The sequence below is a fragment of the Ostrea edulis genome, chromosome 5, assembly GCF_947568905.1.
Source record: "Ostrea edulis chromosome 5, xbOstEdul1.1, whole genome shotgun sequence".
NCBI lineage: Eukaryota > Metazoa > Mollusca > Bivalvia > Ostreida > Ostreidae > Ostrea > Ostrea edulis.
The window spans coordinates 70,185,727-70,201,603 of NC_079168.1; the positions used below are offsets into that span (position 1 = coordinate 70,185,727).

The window sequence follows — 15,877 nt, forward strand, 5'->3', positions numbered from 1 at the left end:
AAATGGCACAAATCAGCCATCATACCTAACCCCTAGGCTACATTTAGCTGCTATGATCTTGAACACAGCCAAGTGCTTTTTCCTAGTTTTCATGGTACTGAAGGACGGGGTTCACAACTGGCATCCAATTTACAGCTGGGCTGATCAAGACAATGTAAACGGAGTGTCTTGTCCATGGACAAAAAATAATAATAATAATAAATAGCGAAAAAAAAAATTAGATGACAACGCTGGGATTCCAAACAGCAACCTTTTGATTGTCAACTTGACCACTCAACTACAGTGTATATTTCTATGGAAATATTTTATTACAGATGTGTTTATCATACATGATGAATATCTCATTTCACATTGTCATTCAGACTTATCAATTAAAAATGTATAGGTGTAATAATTATCAGTATGTTCTCAATCCTGGCTTACTTCCATATCACAGCTTAAAATGGTCCTGTACTGTCACACAGATACATAAAAATAACGAATTCCTCGCACTGATATCTCCCTAGCATGATTGACAGTTATTGCTCTGACACCACTTCCTTAGTCATTGGGTTTTGTAAACACGCCCACTACAGCCTGACTCTGCTATCTTCCATCACTAGGTTACAGCCTGGTGGTGTCCATGGTAATACTAGGTTACAGCCTAGCATCAATTCCCCCGGTCACTAGGATGGTTTCTCCTGTGATGTAAGATGCATCATCAGAAACCAGGAAGGAAACTGTCCCAGCACATTCTCTTGGTTCTCCAAACCTGACAAACAGAATATTGACCTCTTATTAATCAACAACCCATTTTCTTAATTTCACTCTTAGTTACAGCTCATTGAAAGTTCAGCCGATAAACTGATTTCTGATTAGTTTTATCAATCATGTAACATCGTGCATGTTTTCCCCTTCGTAACAGCATCTAGAAGTATTTATATTTTTAATATTTCTGCCTTTAATATCGTTATAAATTGTAATGATAGCCATTTCTTCATGAATGTGTTACAGTTGTGATCAATGCATGTATGAATCTTGATAACAATGATACATCTGAATTCTGACAGAAATGAAACTAGAATGTAATTATAAAAAATGAAAGAAAAAAAACCCCCAGTCAAACCTTGTTATCTTGAACTCAATTGGACTGAGAAAAAAGTTCAAAATATCGAGAGTAAAATACTTAGAGAATAAATAGATGGATAGATGGGACTTCTGAATCACTTCGACATATCCATGGTATTTGAGATATCAGTGTTTGAGATACCTAAATTCAATGGTAAATGTTTTCCCCATTACATAACGGCATATAGAATTGAGTCATATGTAAAACATTTCATATGGCGGTGTGATTTCATATATTGAAGACCTTGTCACGTGTAAAAGGTCTGAAAATTTTACGTTAAATTTGTAGAGGATGATTGATACATTTTTTTCTCTGTGATAACTCCTTGAAGATCCAATGCGTTTATTTCCCTATATACACAACTAGATGTAAATTTCTTACTTGTATGCAAATGAATAACATCAGTGGGAGGGGATTATGGAAATTAACATGGAATGCCATGTATACATATTTCTATTTGGCAGTATTTTGATATGTCAATTTCATATTTTCATTTTTATTATGCTCCCCTTCAAAGATGAGGGGCATATTGCTTTGCACCTGTGGGTCGGTCGGTCGGTAGGTAGACCACATGTTGTCTGCTCAATATTTTGAGAACCACTCACTTGATCTTAATGATATTTCATATGTGGGTTGGTTATGAGTAGAAGAGGACCCCTATTGTTTTTCAGGTCTAAAGGTCAAGGGTCAATCTACGCTGGACATAGGAAGACACTGTCCATTCATTATCTTGATAACCCTTTGCTTGACAGACATCAAACTTGGTACACTGGTAGTACATCTTCAGGAGAAGATGACCCCTATTGATTTTGAGATCACATGGTCAAAGGTCAGGGGTTAAACTGGACATAGTAATACATTGTCTCCTATATTTTAAGAATTATTTGCTTGATTGGCATCAAACTTGGTACACTGGTACAGCATAAGGAGTAGATGACCCCTATTGATTTTTAGGTCACATGGTCAATCCACTCCTGACATAGGAATATATTGTCTGTTCAATATTTTGAATTGGTGATACTACTATCAATTAAATGATGCATGTGTATAACCCTTTTCAATTTTGCACCATGGGGGGTGATATTTACCTTTTCATTGGTGTCATACTGAGAGCTGTTTTACTGATGGCACTATCTTCATCCTTCCACAACTATTGAAAGACAATCAGTATAATCAGTGACATGGATTATCAAAGTTTACAACAAACATTAATGTTTATTGATCAAAGAAATAGTCCCAAGAAATAGCTAGTATATGAAACCTGGAGTAAGTAATGGACAGATTAAGTTAAATTAAGTTTTTGTGAGGGACCAAGAGATAGGGTAAATGTTCCTACAATTATTTCATAAATGTTTCTACAACTATTTCATTACTGTTTCTACAACTATTTCATTAACGTTTCTACAACTATTACATTACTGTTTCTACAACTATTACATTAATGTTTCTACAACTATTTCATTAATGTCCCTATTTCATTAATGTTTCTACAACTATTTCATTACTGTTTCTACAACTATTTCATGACTATTTCTACAACTATTTCATTACTGTTTCTATACAACTATTTCATTACTGTTTCTACAACTATTTCATTAATGTTTCTACAACTATTTCATTAACGTCCTTACAACTATTTCATTATAATGTCCCTGGAACTATTTCATTAATGTTCCTACAACAGGCTAGTTCCAACACTTTGTCAAAATAGAGGGGCAACATACCGGTATATGAAAGAAAGATTGGGCACAAAATATCAGTATGTAATTAGTAGAAAATACAGAAGTACTTACTGCTCCACTGAATCTTGTTTTGATGACCCCTGGAGCTAATCCATTGACCCGTATATTCCTGATTGAACACTCGTGAACTAGTGCCTTCGTCAGTCCTAGGAGGGCCGTTTTAGTGACTGAGTAAGCTCCAATAACCTTGTGGAGAAAGTGTTATCAAAACTAATTTCATATATAGTTCATACAAAACATGACTCTATGGAAAAAATGAGGAATTATTGTCCTCTCAAAAAAGAAGTTTGAGAAGATGCAGTTTAATCCACGCGTTTTCTGTTAATCACGTTTAACTTTATTTACATGTTATTACTCGAGATCCTCCCAACACATATATATATAGTTTTCGTGGATTGTAAGAAGTTAAGAATATTCAAATTCATGATAAAAAAGATCAATTTCACAGTAATTGTCATTTTTGCTTTAAATGATCTTGGAATGGTGCGACCTATATTGGTTATCTTTTTATTATTTGAGACAGCTTTTCAGCTTTTGGAAATCGAAGACTTACACTAGGCAGTGATAATAACTTTTTATATGTCAACTCCAGACTAAAATTTAAAACAGAACAATTCATGGATTTTATATCTATTTAAAGACACACCAGTACGTAATTACTAGTAACTAGTTTTCAAACTTATCAGTACCAATAAACGGAAGGTACATGTACCTCTCGTGACTTATCCACACAGTAATGTTTTGACGATTCGCGAAAAATATTCATTTCCAAATTATACAATATCATTATCTTCTGGAAATAAACTTTTGCTAATCATAAGGGATTTACAGTAGTGTGAATAAATACAGCATTTGGTGAAAGGGATGGCCTGCTTTTAAACACTGTTATGTTTTCTGTAGGTTTTTGTTGTAGGGTTATAGAAAGTGAAGATTAACTTACAGGAGAGGGTTGGTAACCTCCAATAGAACTAACAATCACAATGGACCCACCCCTAAAAATAGATAACAGTATATTATTGCATAATTCTACACCATTCAATATTCTTATAATTATAATTCTGTATTTCTATATAATTCTATAACATTTAATATTCCTGTATAATTCTACACCATTTAATATTCCTATATAATTGTACACCATTCAATATTCCTATACAATTGTACACCATTCAATATTCCTATATAATTCTATGCCATTCAATATTCCTATATAATACTATATTTCTATATAATTTTATACCATTTAATATTCCAATATAATTCTATACCATTTAATACTCCTATATAATTCTACACCATTCAATATTTCTATATAATTTCATACTTTCTACACAATTCTATATTTCTATATAATACGCTGGTTTCGAGATACGTCCGAGTTATTTCCCTTTGGAGAACTCTCGTACATGGTAAGGCGCAAAAGAATTTGTTTACATGCGGAGGTGGGACAAATATTCATCACTGCGTAAGTGAATGTACTCAGCAAGTTTCTCATACGCTATTTGATCACCCGAATTCAACTGATACACAAACTAAATAAGTGATAAGTATTTAGGGAATAATTAAGTACATAGAATTCTTATCCTATCACGTTATTCCGTTGGTCATAAGTACCATATCTAAGATATTTCTTGCAAATATAACATTGTTTGTATGTTTCCACTTCCGTAAAACATTTCTTTCGATAGTATTTAGTATTACCACAATTACAAATTTAAAGAGAAGTCGCTTTTAATACATTTCATCGTCTTCCTCGTTGGCTGTAAATCCACTCTGTCCCACATTGGCATTCAAAGTTCCACTAAATGCACCTCCTATACAGAAGAGTTCGTATCTTGAAACTGGCGTATTCCATTTTCCTATATAATTCTATATTTCTATACAATTCCATATTCCTATATAATTCTATACAATTCCATATTCCTATATAATTCTATACAATTCCATATTCCTATATAATTCTATACAATTCCATATTCCTATATAATTCTATATTCCTATATAATTCTATATTTCTATACACTTCTTTATTTAAGGAATGAAGCTAATTTTGACCTAAGTTATACGATATAATGTAACTTCGTGCAGTTTACGCTTTATAATCTGCAAAGCGACTTCAATATAACAGATGGTTCAGTATAAGCGACTTTAATATAACATAGTTTAATATAGGCAACTTCAATATAACATAGTTTAATATAAGCAACTTCAATATAACAGATGGTTCAATATAAGTGACTTCAATATAACAGATAGTTCAATATAAGTGACTTCAATATAACAGAAAGTTAAATATAAGTGAAGTAGACTGTAGATCGATCATTTTAAAATCTTACCCTCTTTTCTCCATGTGTGGAATTATTTCCTTGCATAACATAAAGGTAGCCTTTACATTAGTTTCAAAAAGCTGAAATGAAAATGCAAGAAAGTGAGTTGTATGCTGTTTTATATATAGTTTGCATATTTTACCATTAGGGATGATTCCATATAATGCTTGAATTAAGTTTGTGTATGTAAATTTTGGATAATGTTACCAGCTTTTATTCATGACTTTATTTCACTGTTTAATTTTTGTAACTGAGATAATCTTAACACAAGAGACATTAAAGGATTCGTTTGTGGTGACACCAACCTCGAGAATTTTTTTCGCACGTGACTAAAAGTTGGTTTACACCAGTATATACAAAAAGTCATTATACAGTCACCTTATCCCATGCTTCCTCAGAACACTATAAAAAAAAAAAGAGAAGAAATTAATAATTAAGTAACTATCATACACTATTTCAAATATTATAAAACTCAACACAAGAGTTTAGCAAATTAAGATTTGTTCAAAATATTCAGTCTTCAGACCATGATGAATTTTTTTCATTGTCAGAAGAAATCTAATTAAATGAAGTGATAACCTGTTTTTATTTTGTTCAAGGTTGGGTAAATAAATGTTGATGCTGCTTTTCAAACATTTAAAATTTAACACAGTTACCTTCATTGAACAATAAAGTTTTAAAGTTTCATCTTGTCTGCATGTGCTCACAGTTAAACCTATCAAACGTTTGTTGCAAAATGACAAGTTTTCAGGAAACGAAGAGACACAGGATGGACTGAAACATTTTCTAAAAAAGTAGCATTGTCAGCAAGTCTCAAGTCAGGTGAACTATTTGATGCCTCCACACATGCAAAAATTCTCCTCTCCAAGGTAGCATGCTTTAAAGTCAAGCTCAATATGGATGAGTAATTAGGTAATTCCCCACAACCCAGCTAGGTGGCTCTTTTTGGGATAAAAATATCATCTTGATATCATTATCCAATTCAGGAACAGTAAGTGAGTTGTTTGCCTTTATAACAAAGTTAAATTTCTACCCAAACCATCAAGGATCCACTATCTACTGGGTGAAGATCAGAATCCAACATTTTTATGCCGAACAAACATCTCAAGCTTCTGTGTAATTTACACAACAGAGTGGAGCGCCACGACACATGATACGCCTGTCAAATGTCCTAAACAGATGAATGTGAATCACAGGCGATTGCATCACTTGGGGGTCGAATTTACTATATAAAGAGCAGTAAATTCGACCCCCAAGCGATGCAATTGCCTGTGGTGTGAATGGGACAAAATCATGTTAACCATGATATATTTACTGATAACCATGATATATTTACTGTTAACCATGATATATTTACTGTTAACCATGATATAATTACTAACAACTTTGGGTCGTACAAAGAAATGCCCCATAACTATAAAGGAGTGACAAATTATTTCCACAGCCTTCTTACATTATACTCATTAATTAATCTTTAACTGGACAGATGTAATTTGACTCTTATCGACCTTTGTATGTCCAACTGAACTCCTAAAACACCATGACTTAGATTATTCCCATGAGACAATTCCTCTATCTGTTGTGTGATGTGCCTTTTAAGTTTCTTTGAAAATTTTGCAGTAAATACTGCATATATTCATATCATTGATATTATAGAAACAAAATAATTATTCATATTACTTGTTATGCATTTCTTATGTAATAATTATTGAATAGGGTTACTGCATTACTCTCTAACAGATGTTAGGATTACCTCCCTTAAAGCATATTCTTTTTAATACTTACCATTCTAAAATTTTTAATGACCTGATTTTAACCTGCAATTTATATTTTATACAGATGCACAAACTGACACAGTTTGTTGATTCTAGGACTCATATCTACATGAGCCCCAAAAAGTTATGCCATATCATCTTTATTATAGGTCACAGTGACCTGAATTAGAGCACAACACATCTACTTAATATGCATTAACTGACCAACTTTGATGATTCTAGACCAAATAATTGTCCAGTTATGAGTCGGACAGGATTTTGCCATATCGTTTTGATTAAAGGTTACAGTGATTGAACTTTAAAGTGTGACCCACCCTCTACCCAAGACATAAAAGCTGACAAAGTTTCATGATTCTAGGTCTCATAGTAAGGTATGAGTCAGACATGAAGCCGGACGGACAGATGAACATGATCGCCATACCATAATACGCCCCGTCTTAGACAGGCATATAAAACTGTGACTTTGTCTCTAACTAACACTAAGTGATAGGGTTTAAATCTTATTCTGTAGTGTTTCAGAATCAGAATGGATTGTGCTGCATATCCACAGATCTAACATTGGCTTGCTGAAGTTAATGTCTTATTGTTTGTAGAGAGATTCCTCCACCTGTTGTTTAAATATGAAACGGTCAAACCTCACAGCATTCTGAAGCCATTGTGTTTAACACTGTATTAAATGATGAACACTTCCAATACGAAGTTCCGAGTTCCCCAAGAGTTATTTCCCTTTGTCAAACTCTTCCATAAATTATGACGTAAAATATGATAACAGTGGGTACATTTGCTAATTACTATCGGTGTATTATTTCTTAAAAGATGATATCCAGAGTTTCTGAGACCATCCTATCACAGGGAGAAGGCAACTTTAGTGAGTTTATGAGTATTGGATAACAAAATGGCTCACACAAATATTGGTAATTGCCATCTTTCTTTGATAAAAGCGTCACTATGTAGAAGAGGAAACGAATAATGATTCAAAAGCCAATTTGGTGATCTTATTCAAACAAATTATGCTTGATATGGCCAAAATATGCATACCAGTGATTGGTATAAACAAAAGTTGCGCTTTTATTAAATTAATCGTACGTAATTGTTATGTACAATGCCAGTCTACGATATAATGTATACATTGTGTACCCACCTTACGTCATAAAATGCGAAAGAGTTCGACAAAGGGAAATAACTTTAGGGTAACTCGGAACTTGCGTATTGCCCTGATTGTGGCCAGCTTGCTTTACATTTTCCGGCTGCTGGAAGTAATTCTAGAGGTACCTGATCCACAGGGAGCTTGAAATCACCGAGGAATGGCAATGTAATCAACAGGCAATCTTTGTTGCGCTCACAGACACCAAGCTCACCTGAAGTTTTTGTTTACCCCTAATATATTTAAATAAAGATTCACAATTTTTCTGGCGACCTTGGTGCTTGTGGTTCGGTTATACACAGTAAAACCATTTTGAATTCTGTGGGAGATGATATGTACAAGTGCTTGTCAGTTTCAAAATTTTTATTATACACAAAACCTTATAACAGGGGTGCACACGATTTAATGAATGAAACAACTGTAGTCAAAGCTTGATTCTTAAATTAAAATAGTAAAACATTTTCTATTTATTCATATATCATAAAACATCTTTCTGAAAATATCCCAGATATTTTGATCACTATATACATATACAATTAGAACAAATTACATGTAGTTCAGAATATAAGGTAAAATCAGAGCTCTAAAGCCCCTAGCTCTTTACCAGGGTATTTAACTGTATACCTGAAAAATTCGTCCTCTTTTCGCCATCATTCTAAATGCTGGCAAATTCAAAACTGGGCGACTATTTAAATTCATTCATTACCAAAAAATAGTATTAAATGCTTAAAGGCAAATCTAAAATGGAAGGAAATCGTCTTTTAAAACATTTCCCTGCACCCATTATATTGTTGCTTTAGGTTCCTGAGACAGTTGTTTTTATTTTTTAGGTATATTACAATATCACCATGCATATTTTGATCTTTACATTGGTACTTACTGAAAGTAGAGGACCAAAGTGTGGATTTGCAGCAGCATTGGAAACAAATATGTCAATGCCTCCAAAGTCATCAATAGTCTGAAATAAAATTGTTTTCATCTGAATCAGAAAAGCTCTTGATAATTGTCTTCCTATGGGTTAAAATATTTCTTCATTCCTAGTTAGTAAACTAGATATTACAATGTACTTGTATGGCACCCTGAAAAAAGATACTGCTTTTAGTGAACGCGATGTTTGCATGAAACACTGATGCCCCTGTACGGCAGCAAAGTAATCATGATACCCAAGGAACGATCTTATGTCACAAGTAATGCACATGTAAAATATGAAAACCCCATCATTACCATTCAAAATTGTGGCCTACTGTTAAAGCTGTATGGGTCCGATGTTCATCTATTTTTTTTTTCAAAGTGATGATGGAGCTGAATAAGTTTTAACAGTTATTAACTTTCCCTTGATTACATGCTTGAAAACATTTGCATGTTAAAGAAAACAGCGAGAAGATCATTAAAAAAGTAAATATAGTGGGATCCCATGAATACATTTGCCACTCGTGATGGGAACTCCTGTGCCTGCGTATCATATTCAATTCATGGAGTCCTGTATACAGATGGATCGCATCCGATTGATACTGCTATTTTATCTTTCTTCGTTGTTCAAACTTTTAGGTGTCATTTCGAACTGATTTGAATGTCTGCAGTGCATCTTTAAACAGCCCCATGTGCCGAACATGACGTACATAACTCAGGCGCAACTGTCTAAATTTAGGTTTGAAAGAGTGTAAAACAATGGAGATATTTAGAAATTACTGGGAGGTATTTGATATTTTTTATTTCTCTTAAACATAAATGTAAAACACTTATGTAACAAAATACTATTACAGCCTTGATACACAGATGAGGCCACCAATGACCATACCTTTGGAAATCTGAACTGGACACACAACTGCCACTTGATTTATCTTCTGAATACATGTATACATTAGAAATGGTCAAGTGACCATTGCTTGTAAACACCAATTTAATAAGAGGCCTACAGGCCTTATCGATCACCTGAGTACTAGTTAAAAGTATCACTACTCCCAAGGACTACGAAATCTAGAAAAAATTTCCTGTTCTGAATAGCTAAGCTAAATTCTTATGTTCAGTAACAGTATAAAACAAGATGTGTTCTTCAAACTTCAATGCCTCTAAAAATACATACACTGATGAAAGGCTTTACATAATATAATATATGTATTAACATTAGATGATATGACTAATTTTATTTAGACCCATCCTAAACCATCCTGGTTTGTGAAATTCACCATTTTTTTGCTATTCCTAAATATGCATTATATTTTATACGGTACGTATCAGCAAACTTAAAGAAGTCCTTCAAATCATTATAATTTTGACACCACCCTGATACCAAAACCCCTACCCCTGGGATCATTAGATTTACAATTTTGGTAAAGGACTACCAGCTCTTTCTAAATATCCATTTAGTTTCAATTTAGTATCAATAGCACTAAAGAAGATGTTAGTTAAGTTCTTTATCTTAAAAATACATATAAACACTATATACTAAGTTTGGCCCCACCCTGGGGTCATAACCCCTATCCCGGGGATCATTAGATTTTGACACCACCCTGATACCAAAACCCCTACTCCTGGGATCATTAGATTTACAATTTTGCTTTCGAGGAGGACAATAAACTTGCTATTGTTCGAATAGTCAGTAAATAGGTGTTTTATTATACCAAAGTGAAGTAAACTAATTAGAGTTATCAGACTTTGACGTCACAAAAAAAAATGCGGGAAAATATAGCATCTGGTTATTAAAATAGTTTTGAGACTATTTCCCTAGCGCAGATAGTTCAGAAACTATTCCACGGCTAGCGTTATCCTGAAGAAATAGCAAATTTATTCACCTGACATTTATATAGCAAAAACATTCTGCGGTATAATAAACAGTATTCATACAGTAACTTGATCTGAAGAGTCTGATCACTTTGAGTTGACAGGCGCGGATCATCAGATCAAAGAAGATGTGAAGTGTTGAATTTATTCTGATGATATATGATCCAACTCTTCGGATCAATTTACTGTAGTGATGATAAATCTATTATATACCTCCCTATAATCTGACTACATTTATACGATAATAAATGTATTCCATATTATCAAAAACACAAACACAGAGTGAAATTAATTTTTATGTACAGTTTTGTTTGTGACGCAGTCAATATTTTCCACAAAAAACATTGCGTTGATGCGCTGTGACATCATCAGTTTCAGAGAGACATGATATGGATTCAGAAAACCACAGTGTGGTGATCCGGAAAGTCGGATCACACTCTGAATTGTACAGTATCAAAACACAGATTTTTGATGGGTATATAATGATACTCTTTTCCCTATCAAATTTCACATTACTGAACTAAGACACATATTACTGTCCATTTACTTGTGTATACATATGATTAGCAATTCATATATATGTATGATTGTACTTGTTTCCCCAACATGCTAAATCCACATGTAGTTTGCAGTCCATGTAATCTGTAGCTAATGTTGTAAACTTTCTTTCTTTTTTGAAATTTCCTTCTTTATAAACTGTCTTGCTGTTATGCACTCTGGGCCCAAAATTGGAATAAAACTTGTCTTATCTTATTACTGTAACAACAGTCATATTACTATCATGAGTAAACAAGTATACCCTCTGTATCATTTTTTCCCTGTCCTCTCGCTTGGCAACATGACAAACCAATCCTGAGGCTTCAATCCCAAGTGCTTTCAGTTTTTGAAGACTGGCATCCACATTTTTCTGCTTTCTACTGCTGATCATCACTTTAGCCCCATCCTGTCCAAGTCTCTCAGCTATGGAATATCCAATTCTGGAAATAATTCCAGCAGACAAAGACATTAGAGAATGTTTGAACATTTCCTGGGCACAGATGACTTATTGTACATGCTTCTCAGTTTAGCATTCCATTAAGAACATTCTCCTTACAAGCATCAAGACATAATCACATGTACTACAACTGGTGAAATAGAAAAATTGTTATCCACAATTCTCTAGTTGTCACCCACAATTCTCTAATTGTCACCCACAATTCTCTAGTTGTCACCCACAATTCTCTAATTGTCACCCACAATTCTCTAGTTATCACCCACAATTCTCTAATTGTTGGTTAAACTGTTAAAGGAAGTCTGAACTGAAACATTATTTTCCCCAAAATTTAGTTTTTTTTACTTTTGATAATCAAAATCTATTATTTAATGTGTTCAAAGGATTTCACCAAAAAAAAAATAAAAAAAATAATTAAGAGGTCATCTGAGGTTCTGTATGGATTTATCATAGCATAAATTAAGCTTATATATTTATACAGGGAAAGTGAGTTGTATAAAACCAATAATGGTTACTGCATGAATTGGACTTTGACCATTAAAGAAGATGCACATGGACAATTAAAGTCTGTCAGCTGCATTCAGGTCTATAAGTCTACAGAATATTAAAGTTGCTGAAAATGGTATGACTGTACTTTTATAAATGGTAAAGAAAAATTCAAAAATGATTTATCACTTTAAATGATAAATGGACAATAGTTAAAAACAATTCCTCAGAAATTACCGGCAGTATAGACCCGTAGCAATAATCTTGGAGATTCAGCTTCGATGGATATTCAGACTAACACTTTTGGTGAAGGCGTACATCAGTCTGAATGTTCAGTCAAGCCAAATCTTAGCCTAGAATACTATAGCAAAGCGTATGTTGTGATGGGAAAAAATACACTCCTGAGAATTACAAATGCACCCTTCTTTGAAGTCACGAAAAAGACAAATTTTACCTAAGAAGTATATTTTACGGGTGGGTGTAAATGTAGTCCGGGACATATGTCCCGCGATGTCCAATATTGATATTCGCCGATTTAACGTTTTATGTTAGTTTTTCTTTAAATATCTTACTAAATGTGTTTTAAGACAACACCAAGTGTCTTCATTGTGAATTTGGTGTATGAAAATTCCCGAATTATTTAATAAATGACTTTTATTTATTCTTTTGGGTGTAAATGTAGTCCCGAAAATTTTACGAAGAAAACGCATTTCCGGTTTTTGTTTCTGCCTTGTTCATAATTCAAATAAAGTTTTAATGTGTTTTATTTGGCTGTTGATATTGCTTGGATATTGTTTTATATCACAACAAAAAGATTTATTAAATATTCCACTTGTTATATGAATGCTCGTCCTTCTTTCTATGGGACATCGCTTCGATGGTTGATGCGATACGAAAGAGTGTAAAAATAAAACCGGAACAAGGTGACAGTTTGAACCCGTTTTATGAATAGCTAGGCAAGTGTTTTAAAGAGTACGTTTAGTAAGAAAGTTTGATTATAATTGGTATATTCAAAATATTATGAGTAATAATAGGTCAATAAATAATGAAAAGATATGTCTTGTTGAATATTCAGCTGTCCTCTTTATGGAATATATTTACATGTATCATTTTGAAGCGAATATGAATATAAATATTTGAAATTTTCTCTTCAATATTATTAAAAGTGTGTATGGTAAATACTAAATTCTAGCATTACTATTAATCAATATGTACATGGTTTTACTAATTATTGACATTAAATGAGAGCTGCTATCAAGATTAATGATCATCTAAAATAATTATTCAAATGCAGAAGCGCACATATGATTTAACGATGAGAAGTAAATTGATAACCCTGTTTTACTTTGGTAGACAAAGGTTGGCGACCACCATTTCTCTAAATCAACCAAAATCAATTATAATGCAGATACACACATATGAAAATGGTGAGCATTGAGCATTGAAATTGAATGGCCAAATTCTTTAACGTCATTGGGTGCCGAATCCCCCCCCCCCCCCCCCCCCCCCCAATATTGAAAATTAAAATGATTGTGTGAACAATATGCTTGTTGATTTTCCAGTTATATGTAGCAAGAACTGGACAACGTAATTAAATTAGACATTCTTTACATGTCTTATTAACTTACGGCCAACAACCCCCATGCAATAGCTGTTCAATTATTGATCTTTCCACGATATTATATATAAATTACATTACATTTAACTTCTATGAAATACATGTACATTAGCATTGTTGCTAGATTATTTTGAGTTTGTAACGAAGTGATATATTATATTATAAATATTAATGATAAATACCGCCTTATTACCAGCCCTTACCTGAATGCGGATTTAATGTTTTCATCTCGGTCCGGTTTTTAAATTAATATCCCAATTAGCTGCGATGTCCCGAGGGAAAAATGGGTTTAAAAACCGTTTATCAGATTAATTTGTTTAATCAGACAAAATAACTAGAAATAAGGGTGTCTTATGATTATCAACAGGACACAATACGTAAAGGTTATAAATGTTTTGTGCATAAACAAGGCGAAAACAAAAACCGGAAATGCATTTTCTTCGTAAAATTTTCGGGACTACTTTTACACCCAAAAGAATAAATAAAAGACATGTTCCATGAAAAATACTTGTATTGACTCCCATTGGGAATGTCTTTTCAAAGTGCCAAACTGTGGTAATTTTTTGTGGTAAAATATTAACACTCAGGATCAAGAAAATGTAAAAAATAAAATTATAAAAGTATTCTTTCACTTTTAATTTCATTTTTTAAAAAAGGTTGCTAACATCACATTTTTATGATGGAACACTTGACGGAAAATGACATTAGCAATTAATAAATCTTCTGTTTACTAAACAAGTTATGAAATCATTTAACTACATGGCTCTCTTAATGAAAGGTTTAAATGTAATCTATATACATTACATCGAGACCAATGTTTGTTGTGCTTTAATAATGACCCAGAATCTTTTATTTTCTGTCAATGCTAATGTCAGTTCTTGACGGAACTTTTTTTATGCTAATATTAGCATATTATGCTAATATTAGCATAAAAAAAGTTCCGTCAAGAACTGACATTAGCATTGACAGAAAATAAAAGATTCTGGGTCATTATTAAAGCACAACATGTTATTGTTTGACGGAACAAAACCTTGTGGAACTTTTTCGCAGTGATGTAAATCATGATAGACTATAAATAGTTTCCCATGACGAGTTTTTATTGCAATAAAATAGTCTTTGAATTCATAAACCGGTAGTTTGACGTACGATTTAGTACAAATAGAACGATTTCGTATGCTAACGTCACATGTTGCTAACATCAGCAATTTTGACAGAAAGTCTATTGCTTGAAGTTTTACATAAGTCTAGATACTTCATTCACTCAACCTGCCATGCAATTGGAAAATCCCATTACAACGCCCCTTGCAGGGAGAGTTGTAATAATAACAAAGAACCACAACTCTTGCCAAGGGTTTGGTAAAGAAGTGTGCTAATGTCACATTGTGCCGAGTAGAATTTGACAGAATGATGTTAGACCAAATATCAATGTAATTTCTTAAGTCAGATATTTTGTTTAACAATGTTTAAAGAAGATAAAATCTGTTCCACAATTAGATTATGACTTTTAATACTTAATTCCAGAAAAATAATCAAAGCAAATTGTTTTGCAGTACATCTCTATGTACATATGTCCATTAGTGCTAACGTCAGTATGTTTGACAGAACGAAAGTTACAAAAACTGTTTACTTTGAATTTACTTTTGTATAATTTGTTTTCATAAATAGTTTGCAATTTTTTTTATAAAGATTAAGTAAAAGTACATACATTTTATGTTACATTTTTTTCGCCCCTTGTTTTCTTATATAAGTTGAAATAAAGTACCCGAGAAGTTGGGTACCACTTCTCACGGGAGTTAATTCTGTCAATTTTTCTCATATTTTGAACATTCATATACCAAAATAATTTTAACAATTTATGTGTGGCAAAATATTTTTGATTTTATAATTAACTCTAGTCCATTCAAG

General features: G+C 32.9%; 2 protein-coding genes across 2 annotated transcripts in view; one reads left to right on the plus strand and one right to left on the minus strand.

Moving 5' to 3' along the window:
- Positions 1–285: 285 nt before the first annotated feature.
- Positions 286–11,898, minus strand: LOC125650114 (dehydrogenase/reductase SDR family member 4-like). The gene is made up of 8 exons (XM_056165377.1): positions 11,677–11,898; positions 8,977–9,054; positions 5,556–5,579; positions 5,187–5,257; positions 3,791–3,842; positions 2,902–3,036; positions 2,197–2,258; positions 286–751 (listed from the first exon to the last, which is right to left on the minus strand). The coding sequence occupies exons 1-8, from the start codon at positions 11,881–11,883 to the stop codon at positions 637–639; spliced, it is 744 nt and encodes a 247-aa protein (XP_056021352.1). The 5' UTR covers positions 11,884–11,898; the 3' UTR covers positions 286–636.
- Positions 11,899–14,806: 2,908 nt separating this feature from the next.
- The window catches only part of LOC125649975 (thymidine kinase 2, mitochondrial-like), a 9,357-nt gene continuing 8,286 nt past the window's right edge, over positions 14,807–15,877 (plus strand). Inside the window, exon 1 of the mRNA XM_056166151.1 lies at positions 14,807–14,842. Within this exon, the coding sequence (XP_056022126.1) occupies positions 14,807–14,842 (36 nt within the window). The remainder of the gene's footprint in view (positions 14,843–15,877) is intronic.